Consider the following 24588-nt stretch of genomic DNA (forward strand, 5'->3'; position numbering starts at 1 on the left):
TGACAATATCAAGCTACATAGCTTTCCCATGCCTTTATGCCCACTCACTGAGGTAAAATTAACCATTTTCTGTGATTCCTTCAACACCTTCATGTTAATACAAATATGTATACTCTGCATAAACAGATACGACTTTTCCCTCTGTTTAAAATTTTTACAAAAATAAGACCATATTATACAAATTGCTTTCTTTGATAATATACCATAGACCTCTTTCTGGGGTAATTCATATAGCTCGAACTAATTCTTTTAATAGTTGCATTATATTTTATAATATGCATCTAACGTTATTAACTCAGCCATTTTCCATTTGATAGACATTGTTTCTTTCCAGTTTTTTGCTCTTACAAATGTTTAATAAACACTCTTGAACAATCTTATACTTCCATGCTTTTGTTTCTCTAAAATAAACTCCTAAAGGTAGGTTTGAAGGATCAAAGTATAAGCACATCTTTTATTTTCATAGATGATGCCAGACTATATGCCAAAACATCATAGGATTCATATGCAAATAACAGTGTGGAAGAATGTTCTTTCCTCACACTCTCAGTGGTACTGGCCACTAGTAATGTATGTAATTTTTGACAGTTTCTTAGGTAAAGGTGATATCTTATTTAGTTTCCCTGAGTACTTGGAAACTTAAAAATCTTATTATATATTTATTGGCCCTTATTACCCCTTTTTCTTTGAATTGTCTATTCTTATCCTTTACTGGATTTTCTGTTGGGCTCTTTGTCTTTTTTCTTAGCAGTTTGTGGGAGACTGTTGCATATATTTTGCACATATGTTCTCTTATTTTCTTATTTGACTACTTTTAAGGTTTTGCCATTGTTTTTGCTTCTTGCAAAATGGCAGATAGTAAGTAATCAGATTCGTTGAAATTTTACTTTGCCAGCTTAAGATGTCCATTCAGGTCCTCTTGCCATCGATTCTTATGCTATTTATTAGCAATGTTGAGGAAGGAGTGTTAATGCATATGCTTGTGTAGGATGCCACAATAAATATAAAACTATAATACAATGTTATGTTGAATTCAATGTAGTAAGCTAAAGTAATTGCAAAATATGGATATATTTTTGTTTTAAATTCTTCACTTTAAAGAGCATTATTAATAAAACTTATGGCTGTGTTCACAACTTTTGCTGTTTTGTCAAATTAAAATCATATTTTATGGTTTTCATCGAATCATCCTATTAAATTTAGTAAATTTATTATTTCATCTGCCTGTCACTTTACTTCCTTCACAATGTATTTTTCAGACAAAAGGAAAAAATTTAAACAGAGAGAGAAGTTGAAATAATTGTACTGTCAACACTGTTATATCCACCACCTAGATTCTCTGGTTAACATTTTACTGTCTTTGCTGTGTCATCTTTCTTTCTTTTAATCCATCTTATTTTTTATGCATTTCAGAGTAATTTGCAGACATAAGTATGACTCCTAAACACTTGAATGAATGAACATCATTAACTAGAGTTCAGAATTTGTTTAGAATTCTTTTTTATGCTTGAGGTAAATTATATTCAATGAAGTGGGCAACTTAAGTATAATTGTATGATTTGGGGCTAATACATAAGCCTCCATAACCTAAATCCCTCTTAAAATTAGGACCATGACCTTTCTCAGAAAGTTCACTCATGATCTTTCCTAGTCAATTCTTGGCCCCAACCCCACCCCACAAATTCCTCTTTTTTTCCCCACTGTAGATTAGCTATGCCTGTTCTAGAACTTCAAATAAATAGAATAATATATTATGTACTCTTGTACATACTACTTGTTTTCGAGATTCATCACATTGCACACATCACTATTTATTCTTTTTTAATGCTTTGTAGTATAGTATAGCATAGACATTTTTTAAGATAAAAACTTCTAGTTGGAGCACTGTTTTTTAAGATGGCTTTGATGTCTTTGTCAAAAATCAAATGAGTATAAATGTGGATTTACTTCTGTGCTTTCTGTTCAATACTTAGTGGTATGGTATGACTTATTTTTTTCCCTCATACTAATTTCCCAGTTGTTGCAGAACCATTGTTTGAAAAGAGTTTTGTTTTCCCTTTGATTTGCTTTGCTGCCTTTATCAAAAATCAAATGACCCTGTCAATGTGGATTTATTTCTGGATTTCTATTTAATTCTATTAATATTGTTTATCAGTCTTTATGTCAGTATCATATTCTCTTGATTACTATAGCTTTTTAGTAGGTCTTGAAGTCATATAGTATGAGTCCTCCAATTTTGTTCGTTCTTTAAGATTATCTTCCATATTCTCAATTCTTTGCATTTCCGCTTAAGGGTTAGAAGTTAGAATCTGCTTGTCTCTTTCTATAATAAAGCCTCTGCAATTTTCATTAGGATTGTACTGAGTCTACAGATTTATTTGGGGAGAATATTAATTTATTTATTTATTTTATTGCCTTTTTGCCTTTTTGCCATTTCCAGGGCCGCTCCTGCGGCATATGGAGGTTCCCAGGCTAGGGGTCGAATCAGAGCTGTAGCCACCAGCCTACACCAGAACGACAGCAACGCGGGACCTGAGCCACATCTGCCACCTACACCACAGCTCACGGCAAAGCCGGATCTTTAACGCACTGAGCGAGACCAGGGATCGAACCCGCAACCTCATGGTTTCTAGTCAGATTCATTAACCACTGCACCACAACAGGAACTCCAAGAGTGTTTATTCTTAACAATATTGAAACTTCTAATCCATGAACAGATGACATGGATTCATAAACAAATTTCACCATTTGTTTAGATTTTCTTCAGTTTCTCTCAGTAATGTTTTGTAGTTTTTAATGCCACATTGAATTTTTAATGGATTTTAAAACTGTAATTCCTTTTTCCTTCCTCCTAATAGGCTCTGGATCAGTATCACTGTATGAGGTTGAAAGATGTCAACAGCTGTCAGCTACAAGTAAGACCGTGTTTCATTTTTGAGATACGGGCATAATAGTGAGCTTAATGAAGTCTGTCCTTATACTTACCAACTAATTCATTCCTGTCGAATATTGAGAGCGTGTAACACAGGGCAAAAATACATCCTTATTTATCTTTTATTCCTCTACTTTATCCTACCTGGCATAAAATGGAACCAAGTAAAATATATGTTTTTACATTGAATATGTATTTTAAGTCATGTATCTTTAAGGTTTATAAAGCATATTATGTGCAGTAGTACAATGGGACTTATTTTTTAGTTGAGAATATAAAATATCTTATATGACATCATGTATTTAGTGGTGTGTCTGCAAAGGAGCTCCTTAAAATGTGCCCCGAAACTTTAATGTTAGCAGTGATAGTTAATCTATCAGACATCCACCTTCTATTACTTCAGCTAAGATTAAAAAAAATTAAGAAAATTTTTTAAACACAAGCCCATTAAATAAACATCGCTAATATGCTATTATAAAAATATGAGTTTCTCAGTATTGGAGAAGAAGTATATAACTATGAAATGGGGGAGAACTAGAAGAAAGAAGCCTGTGGCATTGTATTAGAATTGGAGGAGTCAGTATGTACTCACGGTTTTAGAGACAGTTACAGAAATGGATATGTGTATCCATATATGTATGCATATATGTATCATTCACATACGTAATCATACGTATGCAGGTGTGTAAGGATAGATCTAAACATGTGCGTATGTTCCCTAGCTCTGTAAATGAAAGGGCATAGAAACAATAGCACTCAGTAAAAATGAGCAATCCTCATGTATAGATCTTAGTTTATAAATAATATTCCCAATTAAAAGGAATCGGCTCCTTGGAGAAATAGCACATTCCAAGGTTGGGACAGGAGAATTATAAGACGATTTTGAAACATCTTGTGCCAGAAAGCAAAGAAGTGATGGCATGTGTCAAATCTGGTACAGTTTTCTTATCAAAATAAAAAATACTGGTGACGGAAGGGAACTTATTGAATAAAATAAGAATCTGTTAGTCCATGTGGATCATAAATAAAGTTGAATGGAAAGCCCTTATTTAAAATAGAATGGCAGCTAATGAATATGAAAGGAAATTGGGGGGGATCACCATTTTTCAGTCATGATAGTAGTAATTTATTTAGCTGTCACTCATCAGTGGATCCTAAACTAGCAGGACCCTAATGTTTAATGAAACTGGGATATTTATACTTTATCAAATACTTTCTTATTAGTTATAAAGGGGGAAATAATAAATTTATAGTGTAGAAGCCTGCTGAACATCACCTTAATCAGCTCAGCAGAGTTAATATCCCTAGGAATGCAAACACTGATAGCTTGTGCCTCTTGATATGATGCCCTGAGAAGGCCACAATATCACTTATATGGTAGCATTCATACTAAAAAAAAAATGCTAAACAAGAGTCTTGTGGAACTATTTGGAGAAATTTGAATGTCTGTTGATTCAGCAATATTACATCAATGTTAAATATGCTGCTGTTGAAAATTGCACTGTAATGTGTTAATGAAATTTTTTATTCTTATGAAATATACACTGAAGTACTTAAGGACAAAAGGACATAATGTCTGGAAATTATTATCAAGTGACTCATATGTGAATCATGTATCTTTAAGGTTTATGTGTATATGGAGAGACAGAGACAATGACAAATGTGTTAAAACATTCCAAGGTTGACAATTAATACAACTTAAGTAGATTTGATTGTGTATGTTTGTTTCAGGGGTATTCACATCATGAATATACTTCTATCCGGGTTAGAGTTCTCCAACTTAATCTAAAACTTCTTTATAGTACTTACAGACCATCAATATTTGGAGAAAACCCCACTGTGTGCTATTTTGAAACAAAAAGCTCCTCAACAGTATCGTGTCCGAGCAAAATTAAGGTCATATAAGCCCAGAAGACTCTTTCAGTCTGTTAAACTCTATTGTCCGAAGTGTCATTCACTGTAAGTATTTTCTGTTACTTGTAACAGGTTTCATTTCATAAAATTTGTGTATTTATATTTTCTTATGTATCAGTTTAAGCACTGGCAGTGACTAAATTATAATTTTAATGTATTGTATTTTGAAAGTAATGTTTTTAAGATAAAACACTAATTCTTAGAAAGTAAATCCTTCTGATATTTCTTAGTAATAATAAATAAAAGTAGATGGGATTTGCAGATCTGAAATTCAGTTTAGTAGCTCTGATAAATGCAAACAAACTGAAAACATTTGGGGAGACTTTTTCATTTGTCACAAAAAATCTTGAAAGTAAACCATTATTAACTAAAATTTTTAAATAGAAGAGATTTCTGGTTAGTTGAAATTTCTAGTTAAGCAATATAGAAAGCTGTGTTGGAAATATTTCTGTCCTGCTTAATAGCTACAATATAGTGAACATATTTGAAACTTTTGTTGGTAATGGAGGATTTCGCAGTTCCTCATTGTCTTTATTCTCAACATCAGTTGTTATATAAGTAAATAAATTATAAGACATTAGAATGAGTATGTACTTATTAGCTCAAGACATATTCTCAAAATCATCTATAATCCTTTCTCTTTTTTATGCAGTTTGACTCTCCGCCCTCTCTGTATATAATATGTAAATGTACAAACATCTGCATTATATTTGTGTGTACATTGCGTGTGTGCTGAATGCACTAATATACACATACTTTCCCCTCAAAATATAATACTGTTTGTGGAGATTTTTGATCATCAAATCTATAAAATGGGAGACCAGAGTTCCCGTCATGGCTCGGTGGTTAACCAACCTAACTAGCATCCCTGAAGACACGAGTTCAATCCCTGGCCTGGCTCAGTGAGTCAAAGATCTGTCGTTGCCATGAGCTGTGCGTAGGTTGCAGACACAGCTGGGCTCTCGCTTTGCTGTGACTGTGGCGTAGGCTGGCAGCTACAGCTGATTGGATCCCTAGCCTGGGAACCTCCATATGCTGCGGATGCGGCCGTAAAAAGACAAAATAAATAAATAAATAAATAAATACAATGGGGGACCATCTTCTGTCCATTTGGGCTTGAAATGGTAGTTGGAATTAAAATATAAGTACAGATTTTAGATGGTTCTTAAAGTATCGTAAAATTATACTTGGTAAAATTCTGTAAAATCATGTAGCTTTGCCAAACAATATCACCCTCTATGATCATTTTTTTAACAAATAAGGAAATCATCTCAGAAAGATTAAGAGGTTTTATCTAAAATTACAAAGCTGATTGGTGACAGAACCAGAACAAGGGGATATAGACCTTTCGATTCCACTTATGCCATATCTACTGTATTGTACTTTGCCACATTACTTTTAAAAAATATTGTTCTAGAGTAAAAGGAGTCAAAAGGAATGTTGGTTGGTAGAGTAGGTATCATGTAAAAGTGAGATTACTTAAGTGGTAAGTAGATATTTAGCTGGAGGAAAGATGGGGACCCCCTGCTGGGAAGTTTAGCATCCTTCCCGGGAGAACAGTTTGTTGCTGGAAATAATTATAAGTAACCTTTTTGTATCACACAGTTAGGCAAGGAAATTGCTGGTGGTTAATGTAATTGTGATATAGATCTAACTAGAGATGTGAAATATCATCAAATATCTTTCTATTGAATAAGAGTCATTTAATGTGCAAAGTGAGTTTATATCCATATTTTAAAAATAAGTAGCTGGCTCATAAGCATGTAAACAATTTTTTTTTTATTGGATAACTTGCTAAGTTTGACTTTCCAAGCTCATAACAGTTGTTTTTGTCTTATTTTATTGTCGATGATTGTAGGCAAGAAGTTCCACATGAGGGCGATTTGGATATAATTTTGCAAGAGGGTGCAAACAAAACCCCAGATACTAAACTACAAAACACATCACTATATGATTCGAAAATCTGGACCACTAAAGATCAAGGAGAACGAAAAGTAGCAATTCATTTCGTGAAAAACAATGGTATTCTCCCACTGTCAAATGATTGTCTAATTTTGATAGAAGGTATGATATTGAAGTTATGGTTTTATTAGATTACTGCTTTTGCTTATTGATTACCTGATTCATTATTGTTAAATATATTTGGCGCAACCTAGGACATACAAAGTCATAATATTGTTAATTTAAATTTCAAATAATGTCGTATATATAACAACTGGATTAAAATGCATACATATATATATACACATTTATCTGAATGACATTTTGAAATTATACATTAAATGCAAGTATATGCATTTGCCCATCTTGTTGGGTTCCTACGTGTAATCTTAATGAGATCCAAGGTGGTCATTGAGCTGAATGATATTCAAGAAACTGCTTGTTATGTACAGTTGCCATTATCTTGGCCTCTGGATGTCACTCTTGTTTCATAAAAATAGAATGAAAATCACCTGTTGATAGTAAATCAAGGACAGGACACTTAAAAGAAGTAGAGATAACTTGACATATTTTAAAGAATGGAACTTCGAGTCAAATTTATTTTTGCATTTCTTTTTTACTTTTGTCTTATTTTCATCTAATATTTTACATTAAGGAAATCTTATTTTCGTCTTGTGAATGAACTTATCTTTTTTTTTTTTGCCTTTTTGCCTTTTCTAAGACTGCTCTTGCAGCATATGGAGGTTCTCAGGCTGGGGCCTAATTGGAGCTATAGCCGCTAGCCTACACCAGAGCCACAGCAATGAAGGATCCGAGCCATGTCTTTGACCTACACCATGGTAACGGTAACGCCTGATCCTTAACCCACTGGGCAAGGGCAGGGATCGAACCCACAACCTCATGGTTCCTAGTCGGATTCATTAACCACGGAGCCACAACGGGAACTCCCTGATCTTTATTCTAGTAAATTACAATTTTTATTACTGACATTTTTCTGTTTATAAAAGTAACACATAATCATTTTAGAAAATAACGTATAATCATTATAGAAAATAACGTCTGTAAACACTGGTATTTTTTTTTTTTCATCTTTTCTAGGGCTGCTCCTGCAGCATATGGAGGTTCCCAGGCGTGGGGTCAAATCGGAGCTGTTGCTGCCGGCCTACGCCAGAGCCACAGCAACACGGGATCCAAGCCACGTCTGCAACCTACACCACAGCTCACGGCAATGCCGGATCCTTAACCCACTGAGCAAGGCTAAGGATTGAACCCGCAACCTCATAGTTCCTAGTTGGATTCGTTAATCACTGTGCCATGACAGGAACACCAACACTGGTATTATTTATATGAACATCTCTTGTTTTAATACATTTATAGCATACTGTAATTTCTATATATTCATTTAATCATCCCAGCAATCCTGTGAAGTTAGTACACTTATAAATTGTTTTCTATACATGAGGAAATAGACCACAGAGAAGATAAGTGTCTTCCCCAGTGTAGGTAGTAAGTGGTGAAACTGAATTGTTTCCTGCTTTTTGACATAGTAACTGTGATAGACTTTATTTCCCCCGGAATAAAGTATAATTATGGGGGTACAAGGAATTAAAGAATTGTCTCCCAGTTACTTTCCAGTGAAGGCATCACAGTGTGCCTGTGCTTTAACAGAGTGTGGGATGATCTGTTTCTCTACCCTCATCATAATATACTACTGCTTTAAAAAAAAACTTGGCCACTTTGGGGAGTGACATGTGATATCTTATTCCATCAGCAATATTTTAATCTCTACCAGGAGATAGATATAAAAACAGAAAGATGCACAAACATGTGTGCGTGCACATACGGAGTGGGACGGTTTATATGCTCTATCAAGCTTCAGAAGAACTGTCCTTGTAGGGCCGACTTAGAGGATGTCAAATGTGCCTTCAGGGCCTTCTCTGCTGTGTTGCGTCCCACAGGGTTCTGTGTTGCAGCCAACTCAGTTGGCCTTGAGTGTCCAGAGGAGCTTAAATGAAGAACTCCCCTTAACTCCTAATCCTGTCTTCAATTACCAGTCATCCTTCAAACTTTCAGTCTCCTGTCCTCCTGATCCTCAGCTCCCATCCCTCTCCAGCCACATCTTCTAAATCTAGTACATTTCTCTGTGCCTTTTTGCCATTCCATGGCTATCCTCTTGAGAAATTCTGCTCTAATACATCTTCAGAAGTAAACTCAATAATTCCCTTTATTCAGAAATTCATATGAAATATTTAATGACCACCTACATGCATCAAACACTGATTCATCAGGCGGATTTGAGTGTTTCTTATTACATACTGTATGAATGTCTAGCAGAGCAGGTTTCCTCTTGTATTATGTTTGTGTTACATCTGTCTCTTTATAGATTTATTTCCTTATTAGAATGTTAGCTCCCTAAGGTCAGGATACATGTTATTTTAATTTTAATCTAAGTACCTGCAGAATCTAGAGTGGTATACCTGGCATGTAACTGGTTCTCAAGTAAATATTTATTGAACTTGTAAGTACATCCGAAGTAATAGCATTTTACTTTACAGACAGAGCTCTTTTTGTAAAGTCAAATGAAAGCAAGCACTTTAAAAGGGTTTCATCAGAATGTAAGCTGTTTTTATTTTGTCTTGTTTCTGAATATTATAACTCTAAGTATAGACTATGGTTGTAACTATAGTGCAACATGGCAGAACTGTGGTTTCCAGCTATCACAGAGCTATGGAAAGAGGAGCCGGCAAGCTTGCTGTTCTTACCAAGATATATCCACATTTTTTTTTTAATAAACACTCCTTCAATTGCTGCAAGCATTGGTTAATTTCTAGAGTTCTGAAAAAGTTGAATTTGACCATTTTTGCCAATGTTCTTTTTGCTGTTATAGAAAAGTGTATTTTTGGACATTCTGACTCTGCTATGCCAGAAATGCTTCCCCCTCACAGTTGAATTTTAACATTACAAATTTTACACAAATTTGAGGAAATACAGAGAAGTATTTTTATAAATCATATTCTCTTTCCCCAGAGAGGAAGAATTATCAATCTGATTGAAAAGTACACTACACAAGGTACCAGTAGGTTTGAGGTATCATAGACAAAGCTGCCTTCTAATAGTGGTGCACCATTGAGGATACTCTTCCTTCTCAGCGAGCATAATAGTTTCATTTTATTTTGGTTTTTAGGGCCACACCTGTGACATATGGAGTTCACAGGCTAGGGGCTGAATCAGAGCTGCAGCTGCTGGCCTACACCACAGCCACAGCAACGCGGAACGCAAGCCATGTCTGTGACCTGCACCTCAGCTCACAGCAATGCTAGATACTTAACCCCCTGAGTGAGGCCAGGGATCGAACCTGCATCCTCATGGATACTAGTTGGGTTCGTATCCCACTGAGCCACAACGGGAACTCCCAGTGTAATAGTTTTAATGCCCACCCTATCATAACATTAGGGTAAGTGTGATGATTTTCATAGGAAAAATGAACGAACAGTATATGTGAGTTCATATTACATGAACTATTTGCATTTCTATTTAAATTCTGTATTAAACTAAAAAGATTTGTTTCAAACTCAAATTTGCATCGACATTAATAGTATGTACAAAATTTAATGATGAGAATCCTCCCATATTTTGGCTCTCACCTTATTTTTTTCTAGATCATTTGAACCAAAGTGTTCCTGGCATAAAGAGGGATTTGTATAGATTTTAAAAGATGGTTAATATTTTGCAAACCTTATGTCTTGCCCAAGTCTCAGCATTTTTGCTCAGTGGTTTCTTTAATCAATAGGATCCTAAGTTTACAAGTTACTATTTTTAACAATAAATGTAGAAGTATATTAAATTCATCACATTCATTGTCTTTTTCTGTCAGTCCCTTTAAGTCTTTTACTAGACCTCATGTGTTATGCAGTAGTTGCTCGATGCTGCCAACTTCACATTTGTACTACTTGAAGGGTTTACTTATTCTCTTTTAATAGGAGGTACACTCAGTGAAGTCTGTAAACTCTCAAAGAAGTTTCATAGTGTAATTCCTGTGAGATCTGGCCATGAAGACCTGGAACTCCTCGACCTTTCAGCACCATTCCTTATACAAGGAAAAATACATCATTATGGGTATGGTTTCAATAATGAGAATTTTTGGAATTTTGTTTTTCTTGGTTGTTACTATATATTCAATGAGTAGTTATTGAGTACCAATTTATATGTACTAGGTTTTTTGACATATACCTGTTCTTTGGATAGCATGTATATTGAGTGCCTGCAACGCGCTAGGTCTAAGTCTGCCCCAAAGGCTAATATTCATTTGCTTTCTTTCATAAGAATTTACATATTAGTTCAGAGAAAGTTTCAGAGCCACATTATAGTAAAACTTAAGTGATTGAATTCCAGAATTTTTGTGCCACAAAGTGATAAATTAATTGCCACCGAGAAGTTTGAAGATGTCAGGATATATTAGGAACTAGACACTGATGTATAGGTTTGGAAGGAGGCAGTATGGATAGAATCTCTGTTTCCCCTTGCTGGGGGCATTCACCCTGGAAGTGCTCTGCTTTGCGAAACCTTGGATTGTAGATTACATCTTGTCATACCAACCCGCTCCCGCTTCTACTCCTAAATTCGTAGCTGTGGTACTCATTGTTATAATGTGTAAGTCTTGATTTCCGTTGAAAATTTCATACTGTAATCCTGAAATCTCTGACTATGATTGCTAAGTTTAGTTTTTTAAAATAAGTGAGTTTAAAATATGTTAATTTTGAAATATTTAGGTTTTATTTCTACATTTCATCTTGTTTTCCACTTACCCCACTATTATTGCTGCCCTTCTCTTTTTGGTTATTATTTTTATTTCTTTCTCCAGTCTTCTTTTGGATTAATTTATAAAAGTGTTACTATTTTTCTCCTTTTCCTCTTTTTTTTTACTTTGGATGTAATGAATTCTCTAATTTCTACTTATGCCCTTAACTTTTAGTTTGTCGTTAATTTTTGTAGTTTGTATACTTGCTTTATCAGTAAAGTTTTATCGCAGCCTTTTTTTAAGGCAACAATACTCCTCATTCAGTTACCCTCTTTTCTCTTACAACTTTTGTGTATTTGAGGAGTGGAAGGGGGTGACATGTAATATAGTTACCATCTATTTTTCCTCAGATTGCAAGTACTCATGAACCTTTTGAATGTTGATTTTTCTATTTTTATTCAAGCTTATTTTCTTTCCTTTTTTGTTATAGTTAATTCTTTTTTTATTTAAGTATAGATTGATACTTTATCCACACTTATTTTCTTATCAACATCTAGATATTAATATATATAATAAAAAGTAAATTGCTTGTACTTAAAATTTGTTTGTAAGCAAAGCAAAATGCCTATACTAAATAATGTGCAATTTTAGTACATTGTGTAGTTTTAGATTGATTTGTATTACAAAGGGTAACTGTAGTATTAGGCATCATGAATTGTGAACTTTAAATATGTGCTAGTACTGACTTCTTTAGTTGGAATAACTTTCTCCTGTTGGCTCTATTTATAAATTTAAGACCTTGGTGATTACATATTGTTGACAGAGCTGTAAAATGGGACCAGTCTTTAGAAGTTGTATCTTTAAACTTTCTAGTTTTACCAAATAAGGGAATTAGCCAAATTAATGAACAGTCTTCACCTGGAACCTCTTTTGTTGTCAATTTAGAGTTATTTATTCTGAACCATACTGTTTTTTGATTGCTTCTATTGTAAGAAGCTCATTTTTTAATAATTCTGTTTGTAATATACATATTTTAATACAGGAGATGCAATGGTCTTTTGTTTACTAATATACTTTTTAAACTATGCATGCTTGAAGATCAAAAATATTATAATAATTAAATGAGTTGTAATAATTATAAGTTAATGTTTTCATTAATTTCAGATGTAAACAGTGTTCTCATTTGAGATCAATTCAAAATCTAAATTCCTTGGCTGATAAAACAACGTGGATTCCTTCTTCTGTGGCAGAAGGTTAGCTAAGATTCTGTCCTTTGATTGAAATTGTCTTTGTCTAAAGTGATCTCATTGATTATATTTCAATATTTGCAGATATAGCAAAACCAAAGCAAAGGCTGAGCTAAATAAAGTTTAATTTTTCTTAAGCAAAACTATTCAGCGTGGTCACAACAAAAGTGTAAAGTAGCTGTTTAGGAGTTCCCATTGTGGCTCAATGGTTAACGAACCCAACTAGTATCCATGAGGATGCAGGTTCAATCCCTGGCCTTGCTCAGTGGGTGAAGGATCTGGCATTGCTGTGAGCTGTGGCGTAGGTTGTAGACGCGGCTCAGCTATGGCGTTGCTGCAGCAGCTACAGCTGCGATTAGATCCCTAGCCTGGGAACTTCCACATGCCATGAGTGTGGCCCTAAAATTTAATGACAAAAAAGACAAAAAAGTAAATGTTTAAAATACTTGAAAACTTTTTAAATTATTACATTTTTAATATTTTTATTATTTAAATATTTTTGATTATTACATTTTAATATTCAGTAATTTTAGTATTAATCATTAATTGTAAATACAACTTGTGAAAAATCTCTCCATTTCATAGTATTTTGGGTTTTAAAAGAGTTTTGGAGATAGCTATTATAATTTTACCCAATACAAGTCTTTAGCTGGAATAGCAGGTTTCCTTTTATATCACATTATTAACTGTGGTCATCCAGCTTTGGCTTAAAACTCTTCGGTGAGTGGGAACTCATTATGTGGTAAAGTAATATATCTCTTAATGATAACAGTACTTAAAATTGAGGCAGAATCATTTTAACCTATCATTTTAACTGGGCCACATTCTATCTGGTAGAATTAGAGCGCATCTGTTTCCAGTTCTATAGGATCAACAGACTGTACATTTGAAGAAAATCTGTCAAGCCTTCATTGTGTCTTTATTTCTCCAAGCAGGTGCCCTCACTTCCTTTGGTACTTTCCCTCATTCCTTACTGTTTTATTTCTCCTCTTCAATAAACATTCCATTTTATCAATACTCTTCTCAAAGTTTGGCACTCAGTGCTGGAGACAGGCTTGAAGACGTTGGCCAGTATAAAATATGAAGAAATCCTTTATTCCCCTAAAATTGGACACTGCTCTTACATGCCTAAAATTTTTATTATATAGATACTTGTATATTTGCCTTTGTTTTCTTTTTCTTTTAATACACCTCTATTGATACTGCTAACTCATTTTTTTCTTGTGGTCCAGTGAAATTCCAGGTTATTTTTTCCTGAGCTTCTTGCTGGGTACTTCAAGTTTGGTTTCCTCAATCTGTTCTTAATATAGCTCTTTGTTTGCTTGTGTGGTCCCTCAGGGTAGGTTTTATCCTTCTTGGTTTTAGCTCACAGTTTATGCCTGTTGAGACCTTTTGGATCTTAAAAATCAATTCCTCTGTATTAACAATTTTTCTCATGTCTGTATGCCCTAATTCATTTCCGTATGCCCTAATTAATTCTTCTTGCTTGCCTCTTTTGTTAGTCCTATTTGAATATGGATTCCACAAAAAGATGCAATTGTCCATGACTCATTGTCCCTACACAGACGTTGTATAATGTTCCAAAATGACCCTTTGAAAATGACCTTAATATATTGGTATTAGAGAACAAAAAATACATGTAGAGGTTATTTTTAACTCTCTTAAATTTAGTAAACAAAATTAACAGGTACATAATATTAAATAATTTTTTATTTACTTTGATTATAAAGAATAGGAAATTCATATGGTTTCAACTTTTTTCCTTCATTAGTACTGGGTATTGTACCCCTACAACATGTGTTTGTGATGACATTTACTCTTGACGATGGAACAGGAGTACTGGAAGCTTATCTCATGGATTCTGTAAGTAAACCTAACTTGTAAACTTAACACTTATGCATTTGTTTTACTGTCAATATATGTGCTGTCAAGAGAGAAGTAAGCCTCACTATATTCTAATCAGTATTCTTACTGTTAAGTCTAAAACAGTTTAACTGAGTTTTATGTATATATCTCACAGCTTGACTTGTGGTTGCCAAGGAGGAGGGGAAGGGAATGGACTGGGAATCTGGGATTAATAGATGCAAACTATTGCCTTTGGAATGGATAAGCAGTGAGATCCTGCTGTATAGCACTGGGAACTATATCTGGTCACTTATGATGGATCACAATGGAGGATAATATGAGAAAAACAATGTGTATATGTATGTGTGATAGGGTCACTTTGCTGTACAGCAGAAAATTGACAGAACACTAAATCAACTATAATGGAAAAAATAAAAATCATTTAAAAAAATCAAAGCTGTCTTTAGATTAAAGTAGTAAATCAGATTTTAGAGTTTAGCACTGTAGTTTATGAATTCTACAATCTTTGTAGGGTTAAATCATCTAAATTATTTGAATTAGATAATATTCACATACTTTCATATTAATGATAATTTCTGAAGACAATAAATATTATTTCTTTCTTTCTTGTTTTTTCCTTGTTTCTTCTTTTATTTTAAGGAAAAATTCTTCCAGATTCCAGCATCAGAAGTCCTACTCAGTGATAACCTTCAGGAAATTATGGATATGATTATGGATATGTTTTGTCCTACAGGAGCAAAAATTGGTAGGCAGTAATATTTTAACAATCCCGTTCATCTTTTTCTTGAATAGCACCTAGCCTGTGACTAATGTGTGGACTTTTAGAGGTATAAATACATGGAAATATGAATCCAAATAAACTACTAAGTAGTGACTGCTTGGTTATACTGTGTGATCTACCTATTGATGAAGACAGTGGAGGGATAAAATTGGTGCGAATCATAATTCCTGAATTGGAAAGTTTTTTTAATATTTTGAATCTAACAGGGGGAGGCAGTTTTGATCACATGCAATTTGATACTGTTTATGCATACAGACATTATAGTTGAAATTAAATCAACAGGGATGAAATTTTAATAAGAAAAATTTCCTATAATAATCTCTGTTTAGCTAGTTTAATCCATGGATAAATTGTCTATTCAGTATAAACTAGTTTCAGGTTTTAGATGTTTTTATTTTACTTAATATTTTTGTCAGCTTTAGTTGTTTTCTGTGTTACATTTGTGATTCATCAGCTCATCTTCAGGTCAAATTTTTGTTGTTGTTGTTTTGGGGGCGTTTTTTGGAGCAGAGAAAGGTTAACTGTAGGACCAAGCAAGGAGAACTCGTAGCTCGTGCTCAAAAAACCCCCAAACGCCCAGGTCAAATTGTATTGATTACAACTACTGCCACTGAGTTTTCCTTTTATTGCTATTATTTCTCTTTGCATTGAAACTTGCAGATCTAAATCATTTTAAGACAGTTTGATGACTTCACACAATTTTTTATCAGTCACAGATTTTACCAGCTGCAGATTTAGCTGTTGTCAGTTTAACTTTTATGGGTTATTTATTATTTTATTTTATTTATGCTTTTTTAGCGCTGCAGGCATGACATATGAATTTTTTTTTTTTTTTGGCTTTTTAGGGCCGCACTCACAGTATATAGAGGTTACCAGGCTCTATACGGGTGTATATAGGGGTTACCATGCTGGTAGGGGTCAAATCGGAGCTGTAGCTGCCAGCCTACGCCACAGCCACAGCAGTGTAGTATCCAAGACACGTATGCAACTTATACCATAGCTCATGACAACGCCAGATCCTTAACCCACTGAGCCAGGCCAGGGATCGAACCTGCAACTTCATGATACTAGTCAGATTTGTTTCTGCTATACCACAATGGGAACTCCTCCATATGGGCTATTTAAAATCAGACTTTTCCCCCCCAGTCAATCTTTGCATTTTATAACAATTCCAAAAAGATAGTTTTTGTACATCCATAACTAAGTCTAACATACACTTTTGTTTGATTCAGTTTCAATTTTTGTTGGCTATTTGGATTCTTTTGGTTGGATTTCTGGAAATAAAACTGCCATATCTAAAGGCATAGGCTGGTAGGCTTTTGATACATACTGCCAGATTGCTTTTCAGAACAGTTTTTGCCTATGTATGGTCCTACCAGCCGTGTAGGAGACTGCCTGTCTTGCTTGACACTTGCCAGTATTGAGCACTCCATTAAATGTCTTTCAGATTTAGTCTTGAAGAAATATTAACAGATTGTTCTAGGAATTATAAATTTATTGTGCTCATGACCAAAGCTTGGAAATGGCCTCTGTAGCTGCCAGCATTACCTGGACTCAGTACCTGGTACCTGGGGGGAGTTTCAGCTAGATACATGAAAGGGTAGCTGGTTTCTTTGCAGTCAGCCAAAGAAAGCAGAACAAGGGAGGTCAGTAAGTAATCAGCAGAAAACAAAGCAGTAAAAGTTGGAAGGGATTTGGATTACTGCCTTTGCCATCAAACATTTTGAAAACCCCACATTTAATTACTTTTTCCGGTTGTTGGGAAAAAATTCAAATTAGAATTGCAAAACAATAACATGCATCCAGTGTATATGTGGAAGAACAGATGATTTTAAATTTGGTGAGTGTATTTATTTACTTTTCAAGCTAAATTAAATATGTTAATTTCACTAGCTTAGCATTATGCTTCAATACATATTTCAGAGTTATTTGTTTAGTTTTAATACTTAAATAGCCTGTCTTTTTTTGATTTGTAGATGCATATCCATGGTTGGAATGCTTCATCAAGTCGTATAATGTCACAAGTGGAACGGAGCAGCAAATTTGCTATCAGATTTTTGACACCACAGTTGCAGAAGATCTTATCTAATTTTGACATTCAACTTAGCATATGTAAAATACTGTAATTTTAGAAAACATTACTATTTTCTATGAGATTGTTATAACACATGGAATAAAAATTTAGCTCTATAGTTTATTTTCCATTTTAACCAGTACTTAAAAACTTTTTTGACAAATAGGCATTGTGTTATCTTAACGCCCTCTTGTAAGTTAAAAATGTTCCTGTTGCACAGAATGTCCAATATGATGGCCATGAGGGATATAAAAGAGAGACATCAAATAAGTAAGGACTGCATTTTCATTAACTCTTTGCAGTCCTTGAAGAGAAGGTATTTTGTTACCCTACCCTAAAAATCACTTTCCCTGTTGGTTTTTCCATGTCTCTGTCACTGATTTGTCTGCCATATACCATCCCTGGTTGGTTCAAAATTTTTCTGTTCTGATTTTTATATCAGTAGCGTGGATTATTTTAGCCTGTATATGAGATGAGAAAATGTCTTTACCTTAAATCTTCCACTTTTACTGGGTACAAGGATTTGTTTTGTTTTGTTTTCATACAAGAGGATCTGCTTAAACAAGTACCCCTTGAAGAAGTGTTTGTCTCAGTGAGCTACACTGTGCTGGAAAGAGTGATTTTTCTTTAAGTGGAAGTGGCAGAATTGCCTCCTTTAAGGGCTGATATTGACCAATTAAGGCTAAACCCATTTTTTTCAGACTGGAATTATGTGTGTGTTTGTTTCACCACATGATGTGATAAGTTATTCTTTTCCACCTCAGCTTAATCAAGTGGTCTGATTTGCAATGTTAGTGACTTATTTATGTAACCCTTTTCGTTAGAGTCTTATGTAAAATATATTTCAGCTTGAACACTGTATGAGAGGTTAACTCAGTATGATAGTCGGCATTTTACCTGACAGTATTCATCAAATTTAAAATCATGAATATTCATTTTTATGCAAATGCTTCTATATATTTGTATATATGTATAGATTTATGTATGTTATTTGCTAAAGTCTGAGAGGTACAGATCTACTTAGTTCAATATAAGTAAAGAATAAATAAATGCGCACATTTCAACTCTTTCATTTATTTGCCCTATATTGAGCTGAGGCATGATTTGAGGAGAAGAATCAAAGCAGGTGTGTAAATACTGCAGATACTTAGGACCGTTTGTATACCAGGTACTGTGCTAAGTAAGCACTTGATGTATATTTTAGTTTCAAAACAACCATTTTCCTGAGAAGAAAACTGAGGCTTTATAGGTGAGTTGCCTTGACTAAACGCATACAAATTATTCAGTGCCAGCCAGCATTTGAATTCAGGTAATCTCTGCTCAGAAGCTGCACTATGGACCACATCAAGATTCTGTAGCAAAAGCTAGTATCATGGGGTGTCCTGCAAATGAGTTCTGCCTTAAATATCTGAAGTAACATTGGAAAGAGAGTCAATGATGTGTTCTCTTATTCTAACCAAAAGACTTTTTCACACCTTCCTGGCAAACAGGATTTTCTCTGCTCATAGTAACACTAAATTCTAGTTCCTGAGTATATTAGCACATCTCCAGACCTAACTACCCATCTCCCCCATTATTGAATTATCAGCTTGTTTGTGACAGTGAAAGAGACTGACGATGCTGTTTTGGAGATGTCCACTCTTGGTTCAAAACATATTCAAGGCAGAACTTTTAAGATCCCTATAATTGAACAGGTATGTCTCCATATCCGTGGTATGCCAGGAATGCTAAAGTGAGACGTTTTCTCTTAGGGAAGCACCCAGCCTCTGGGAGAATAGGAGTTAAGAGGTGCAGGGGACACTGCACTGTGTCAGCCTCCCTAAAAATTCTTCCTATGAATTTTCATGATTTCTCTTTTTCTTTGTTTTGTTTTTATTTTAAATAAACCCCTACATTGTCCTCATTTGTTTGGTTTTCTAACTTCTCTGTTTTGAACAAGAAGAGTTCGTCAACCCCTAGTGTTTATCCAGTGGTGGTGTGTGTGCCTTACCCAAATCGGAAACCCAAATTTTAGGGCAATTCTATTTCTGGAGCAGCAACTAGACCCTAGTTCTTTATGCCCAGATTTGAGCCCTGTGCCCTTTGTTGTCCTTGTGATTAGTGGTAGAATCTTCCTGTCAGATTTAAAGTTACATAAATTTAAGAATGTAGCTTGTGTCCAGTCTCTTCCTCAGTTTCAGTCCCCTCAGCATCCATTGTTTCAGATGTTACCGATTGTCGCTCCTGCACGGTTATGTATGGAAAGAGAGTGCATGTCTTACAAGATCTGAGGAGGTTGATTCTTCCTTATCAAGTTGTGATAATGCAAACTGCACTGCTCGCAGGCTTTTCCTGCAGCCACCCTCATTATACTGCTTTATCTGAGGGACCTGTACCTGCCAAGAAGCAGTGCCTCATTCCCCATGTCTCTTTGTTGCCCTGGTCACGTTGCGCATTGGGTGTTGTTTCTAAATGAACAGAGAAAAACTGGTGATGGCAAAATAGAAGAAGCTGAATAAATCTCTGACTACCTGGGAAAGCAGTCTTCACACAATACCAGCTGCCTGGTTTTCGAATCAGTGTAGATCCTGTGCCTGGGCTACATGCACACACAGAAATGGACCAAAATCTTCCCCTGCCCACTCCCCAGCTGACTGCCATGCTGTTTCTGAAGTCAAAGCATGCATTTGTCACTGATTGTGACTCTCAATCCAGCCAATTCTCTTCTACACTCTCTGGAAGTTTTCATAAAGTGCAACATTCTGATTATTTTCAGTGTTTTGAATTTTGACCATGTGCTTCATCAAATTTTGTTTTTATCCAGCATTTTTTTTAAATAAAAGTAATATGTACTTGTAAGTATTTGAAAGGGCATTAAGTATGTAAGGTTGAATTAATTCCTGCTTTAACTAGTAACCCCCAGAGGAAACCACTTTTAACAGTTTGGTGTATAATTTTTCCAGACTGTCTTCCCTGAGAACATGTAAGTATGCTTATATATACTTTTTTTTTCAAAAATAGCATCATGCTGTGAATATATTTCTGCAACTTGCTTCTGTCATTTTGTAGACTTTTTTTTTATGTCAGTACACAGAGGGAGAAAATTGTTTGTAATCACACAACATAAGTAACTTTTTGGTAGAGAATTCTCTGATTATTTCACTTCCTAATTTTATAATGGTATTGGGTCTATTTAAGTGTTATGTTTCTTACCATGCCAATTTTGATATTTTAAATTTTTATAGAATGTATTTATGTTGTCTGTTTTGTTGCCTTCATTATCTTAAAGTTATTCATAGTAGTAGTATTCAGTCTGTGTTTTATCTGGTGTTATTTTCCCTTTAAATAAATCTGGAGCCCCTGCGACCTGGTCTCATATATCTCCTGAAGGTTTTCAGGTTGATCAGAATCTTGAAAGCCTGTCCAGACATCCTCAGACAAGTCAAGACTCTGCCATGACATAGCTGTCTTGATATATTCTTTTATGCTTTGAAAAGCCCATTGTGAAAAGAATTACATTAATGTAAGAAGGAAAAACACCTCCCGTGACGCTTTTCATTAGGAAATTCAGGCACTGTGAAGGCTCTGATGAGTCACGCTAAAGTTCTAGAACGTAATTTTAGGGGAAATAAAAAAAAAATCTCTTCCTGTGTTTGTCCCTCAGGGTCTCCAGATCATGTCAAATCCCTTCATCCACTCCAGGAAAAGGAGAACTAGGCGGCTCAAAATCTGGGCAGAGCGATCTTTCCTCTCTTCTCTCTGGTACTTGGAAATAGCATCAGAAGTCACCAGTGTGCTCAGGTATGTGAGATTATATCTTTCAGCAGTCAGGACATGAATCAGTAGTCCTATGTATTATTTTTCCCTGCAGTATTGTGATTTAAGCTGTTAGGAAATTTGAGATCACTTAGGGTTTCAAAGTGATGATCATCTTGCATGGAGATTAATGCCCCTTCCATTCAGGATGGCATTTGATGGGTAGAGACGTGTTAGGCATCAATTACAATGATAAGGGTAATGCATCAGTGCGTATGGGAGTTCTCCCTCAGATGTGCTGATTGGTGGAACATGGATAGTTCAGAGACTCCTCTGCTATTTTTAGACCATAGCAGCATCCTGATGAATGTCTCTTTTTTTCCCCTTGAAATCTAGGCCACAAAGTCATGCTGGTATTCCTGTGAGCGTGTGTCTTGAGCGCATGTTTGCGTTTATTCTCTGCTTTGAGTTCACTTTGCAGGGTAGTATGTTGGAATTTACTTGACAACCTTGTCCATAAGCCACCGAAGAAAGACATTATCAACTTCTGTGAAAAGTTTCTCTTATTTCACCTACTCACAGTACTTTGAAGATTTGGAACATATTTTTTACTGAAAGCTTTATGTATTAATAAAATATCCTATCAAATCTTGTAGTTTGTAAACAAGCACCTTTTCATATACAACCCTGAAGCTCTGGTATTTACATTATTTTTTTCCCCTGTACCTTTAGGATGATTTTTTCCTTTTATGAAATATGAACTCACAGATAAAAGCTGATTTGTCTTTACATATAACTCTATTGCTCACCAGATTTTTGCCCTCCATTAGAGAGCAAAGTTCTTATAGAATTTCTCTTGCTGAATTTAGCTACCTCTTAAATCTTTTATTTTTTTTATTTTTTTTAATTTTTATTTTTTCCATTTTAAGCAACTTTTTGTCCCAAGTTGTCATAACAGTTAATAGAAAAGGTAACACATTTTAAAAATTATAGTTGTTGTGGAGTCAGATGAAAACATAGTTTGCAATAAATAAGCATTGTTATGGTTTTATTGGGTTGGATAGAAATCCTGTATGCTTATTCCCCATTAGATGAGGTTCTAGAATGATAAACTTGCCCTTAAATTTTGGAATCATTGACAGATATTTCTGTACAATGGTCAGAGTTTAAATGGAGGTTAAGATAAAGAATACAAAGTACAAAATAGCATTTAAGTCAGCTCACACATTTTCATTCATTTATTATTCATATGGGACACAACCTTTAGAAATAGGTCAAGAAGACAAGAGCTAAATAGAAGAGCACTAAAACAACTCAAAATCCCCAACATAGACTACTACAGGTTTTGAACAAAACTTGCATATGAAGATGCAAGAGGTGACATTGTACTTAAGTATCAAAAGTTATGTTAGTAGATACAAACCTGTTATTAGTCTCAATTTTAAGAGTAACAAGGTGAATTTTTGTATTAAGCACATGAAACAACAGAATGTTTTTTGTCATTAAGAGGATTTATTTTAAAAAGTAGAAACTTGATCCAAAATGGTGGGAAGTAAGCTCAGAAAAATGGACCAAATTGAGCAGGAGAATTTTCCACTGGCTACCTACCTTTTGACTCTTGTTTGAGGTCCTTTTTTTTAATTTGATTTTATTGTTAATGATTAAAGTGTTTCAGATATCTCTGCCTAATCAAAGATTATTAGAAGCCTTAATAATTTACTACAGGAGAAAACTTTAAAAATTAATTCCTTTCTGATACAAATACCACTGAGAAAATTAGCTGCTTTTAACTTTTTCTTTTCTAGTTGCAGTTAATGAAATAAAAGAGATGTCTTGTATTCAGTGTTTCATGTCAAGAAGAATGTATTTTAATGAATCACAGTCATTTGGAAGATGTGTGCTCCAGTATTTCACCTTCAGTGCTCCAGGGAAGGTATTGCTTTAGTCATAAGCAAAACAAGTGTCACAGTGGTGCCCAACCGGGAATTTGCTGGGAGAGTATTTTACCTACACCAGAGCACTACACACTAAGCACTAACTGCCCAAACTTTTGGTCTGGTCATCTTGATTCCTCTCTTTGATTCGCAGCCTGCATCCAATCCACTTGAAAAATCATCACGGATTGCTCTTTAAAATTCATTCAGAATTTGACTACTTCTTATACCACTTCCTCTGCTGCCATGCTGGCCATGGTACCTTGACTATAGCCATATCTCCCCAACTGGCCTTCCTGCTTTCCACACAATTTCCACACATGGAATATCTTCCATACAGCAGCCAGACCGATTGATTAAAACTCATAATTATTTAAAGACTTATAATTTTTTAAAGTATGGGGTCTATATTTGCTTACTTCATTTATTTTACCTTCTGGACTTGAAACCATTTGAGCTGAAGCACCTTGAACTAGACTCTGAACCAGTCTGGTTTTTAGCCTTGGCTTCATATTATCATCACCTGGGAGGGAGCTTTCGTAGCATCAGACCCTGGGGCTTTTGCTCAGGATGCATGGATTCAGCCCCTGTCAGCGTCCCTAACTAGTTGTTTGACCTGAGGCAAATTGGTTAGCCTCTCTTGAAAACTGGGAGTGGTGATAGCGCCCATCTCAGAAAACAATGGAGCCATGGAAGAGTGAATTAAGTGAAATAATGTATGTTTAACACTCAGAATCCCACACCCAGATTCTGACACCTCATAAATAATTAGATGCAATTACTAAACTTGATTGAGAAAAATTAATCTTCATTGTTATTCTCTTAAAAAATTTTTTGAAATTTATTTATCCTACTGCTTTGAATTCCTTACCATCCCAAGCAAGCCCTGGTGCTGTGGTGACAAAGGGAAACCACAGTTTGGATCATTTCAGGCCCAATCTAGTGAAGCTGTTAGAAAAATGGGAATGGAATGAAGTGAGTATCATTGGACCAATTGACCAAAGAATCCTCTCCCAAAATGGTTAGCTTGGATAGTTTTTTATTTCAAATCCCATTTTCCCAATATCTCATTTATATTCTGAAAAATACAGAGAAGCAAACTCAAGATAAATAGCAATCATTCTGTGCCAGTAGGCCTGATTTTTATTTTTAAATAGGGGATAGTTTGTCGAGGTGGCAGGAAGATGAGTTTGAACATTGCAGTGTACACTGCGAAGGATGAAAATATTTTTTTCTGATTAAGAAACACAGCTCTGGGAGTTACCATTGTGGCTCAGTGGTAGCGAACCCATCTAGCAACTATGAGGACACGGGTTTGATCCCTGGCCTTGCTCAGTGGGTTGGGATCCAGTGTTGCCGTGAGCTGTAGTGCAGGTTGCAGATGCAGCTCGGATCTGGCATTGCTGTGGCTGTGGTGTATAGGCTG

At 35.1% G+C, this 24588-nt stretch overlaps 1 protein-coding gene across 1 annotated transcript in view; it reads left to right on the forward strand.

The window, feature by feature from the left end:
* POT1 (protection of telomeres 1) overlaps positions 1-21876 on the forward strand; it is a 97716-nt gene extending 75840 nt beyond the window's left edge. Inside the window, exons 13-20 of the mRNA XM_047763242.1 lie at positions 2859-2915; positions 4735-4891; positions 6705-6910; positions 10768-10903; positions 12690-12778; positions 14544-14635; positions 15278-15383; positions 17396-21876. Coding sequence (XP_047619198.1) covers positions 2859-2915; positions 4735-4891; positions 6705-6910; positions 10768-10903; positions 12690-12778; positions 14544-14635; positions 15278-15383; positions 17396-17508 — 956 coding nt within the window. The 3' untranslated portion in view covers positions 17509-21876. The remainder of the gene's footprint in view (positions 1-2858; positions 2916-4734; positions 4892-6704; positions 6911-10767; positions 10904-12689; positions 12779-14543; positions 14636-15277; positions 15384-17395) is intronic.
* Positions 21877-24588: the final 2712 nt, after the last annotated feature.

Source organism: Phacochoerus africanus, chromosome 16 (genome assembly GCF_016906955.1).
Source record: "Phacochoerus africanus isolate WHEZ1 chromosome 16, ROS_Pafr_v1, whole genome shotgun sequence".
NCBI classification, from domain to species: domain Eukaryota; kingdom Metazoa; phylum Chordata; class Mammalia; order Artiodactyla; family Suidae; genus Phacochoerus; species Phacochoerus africanus.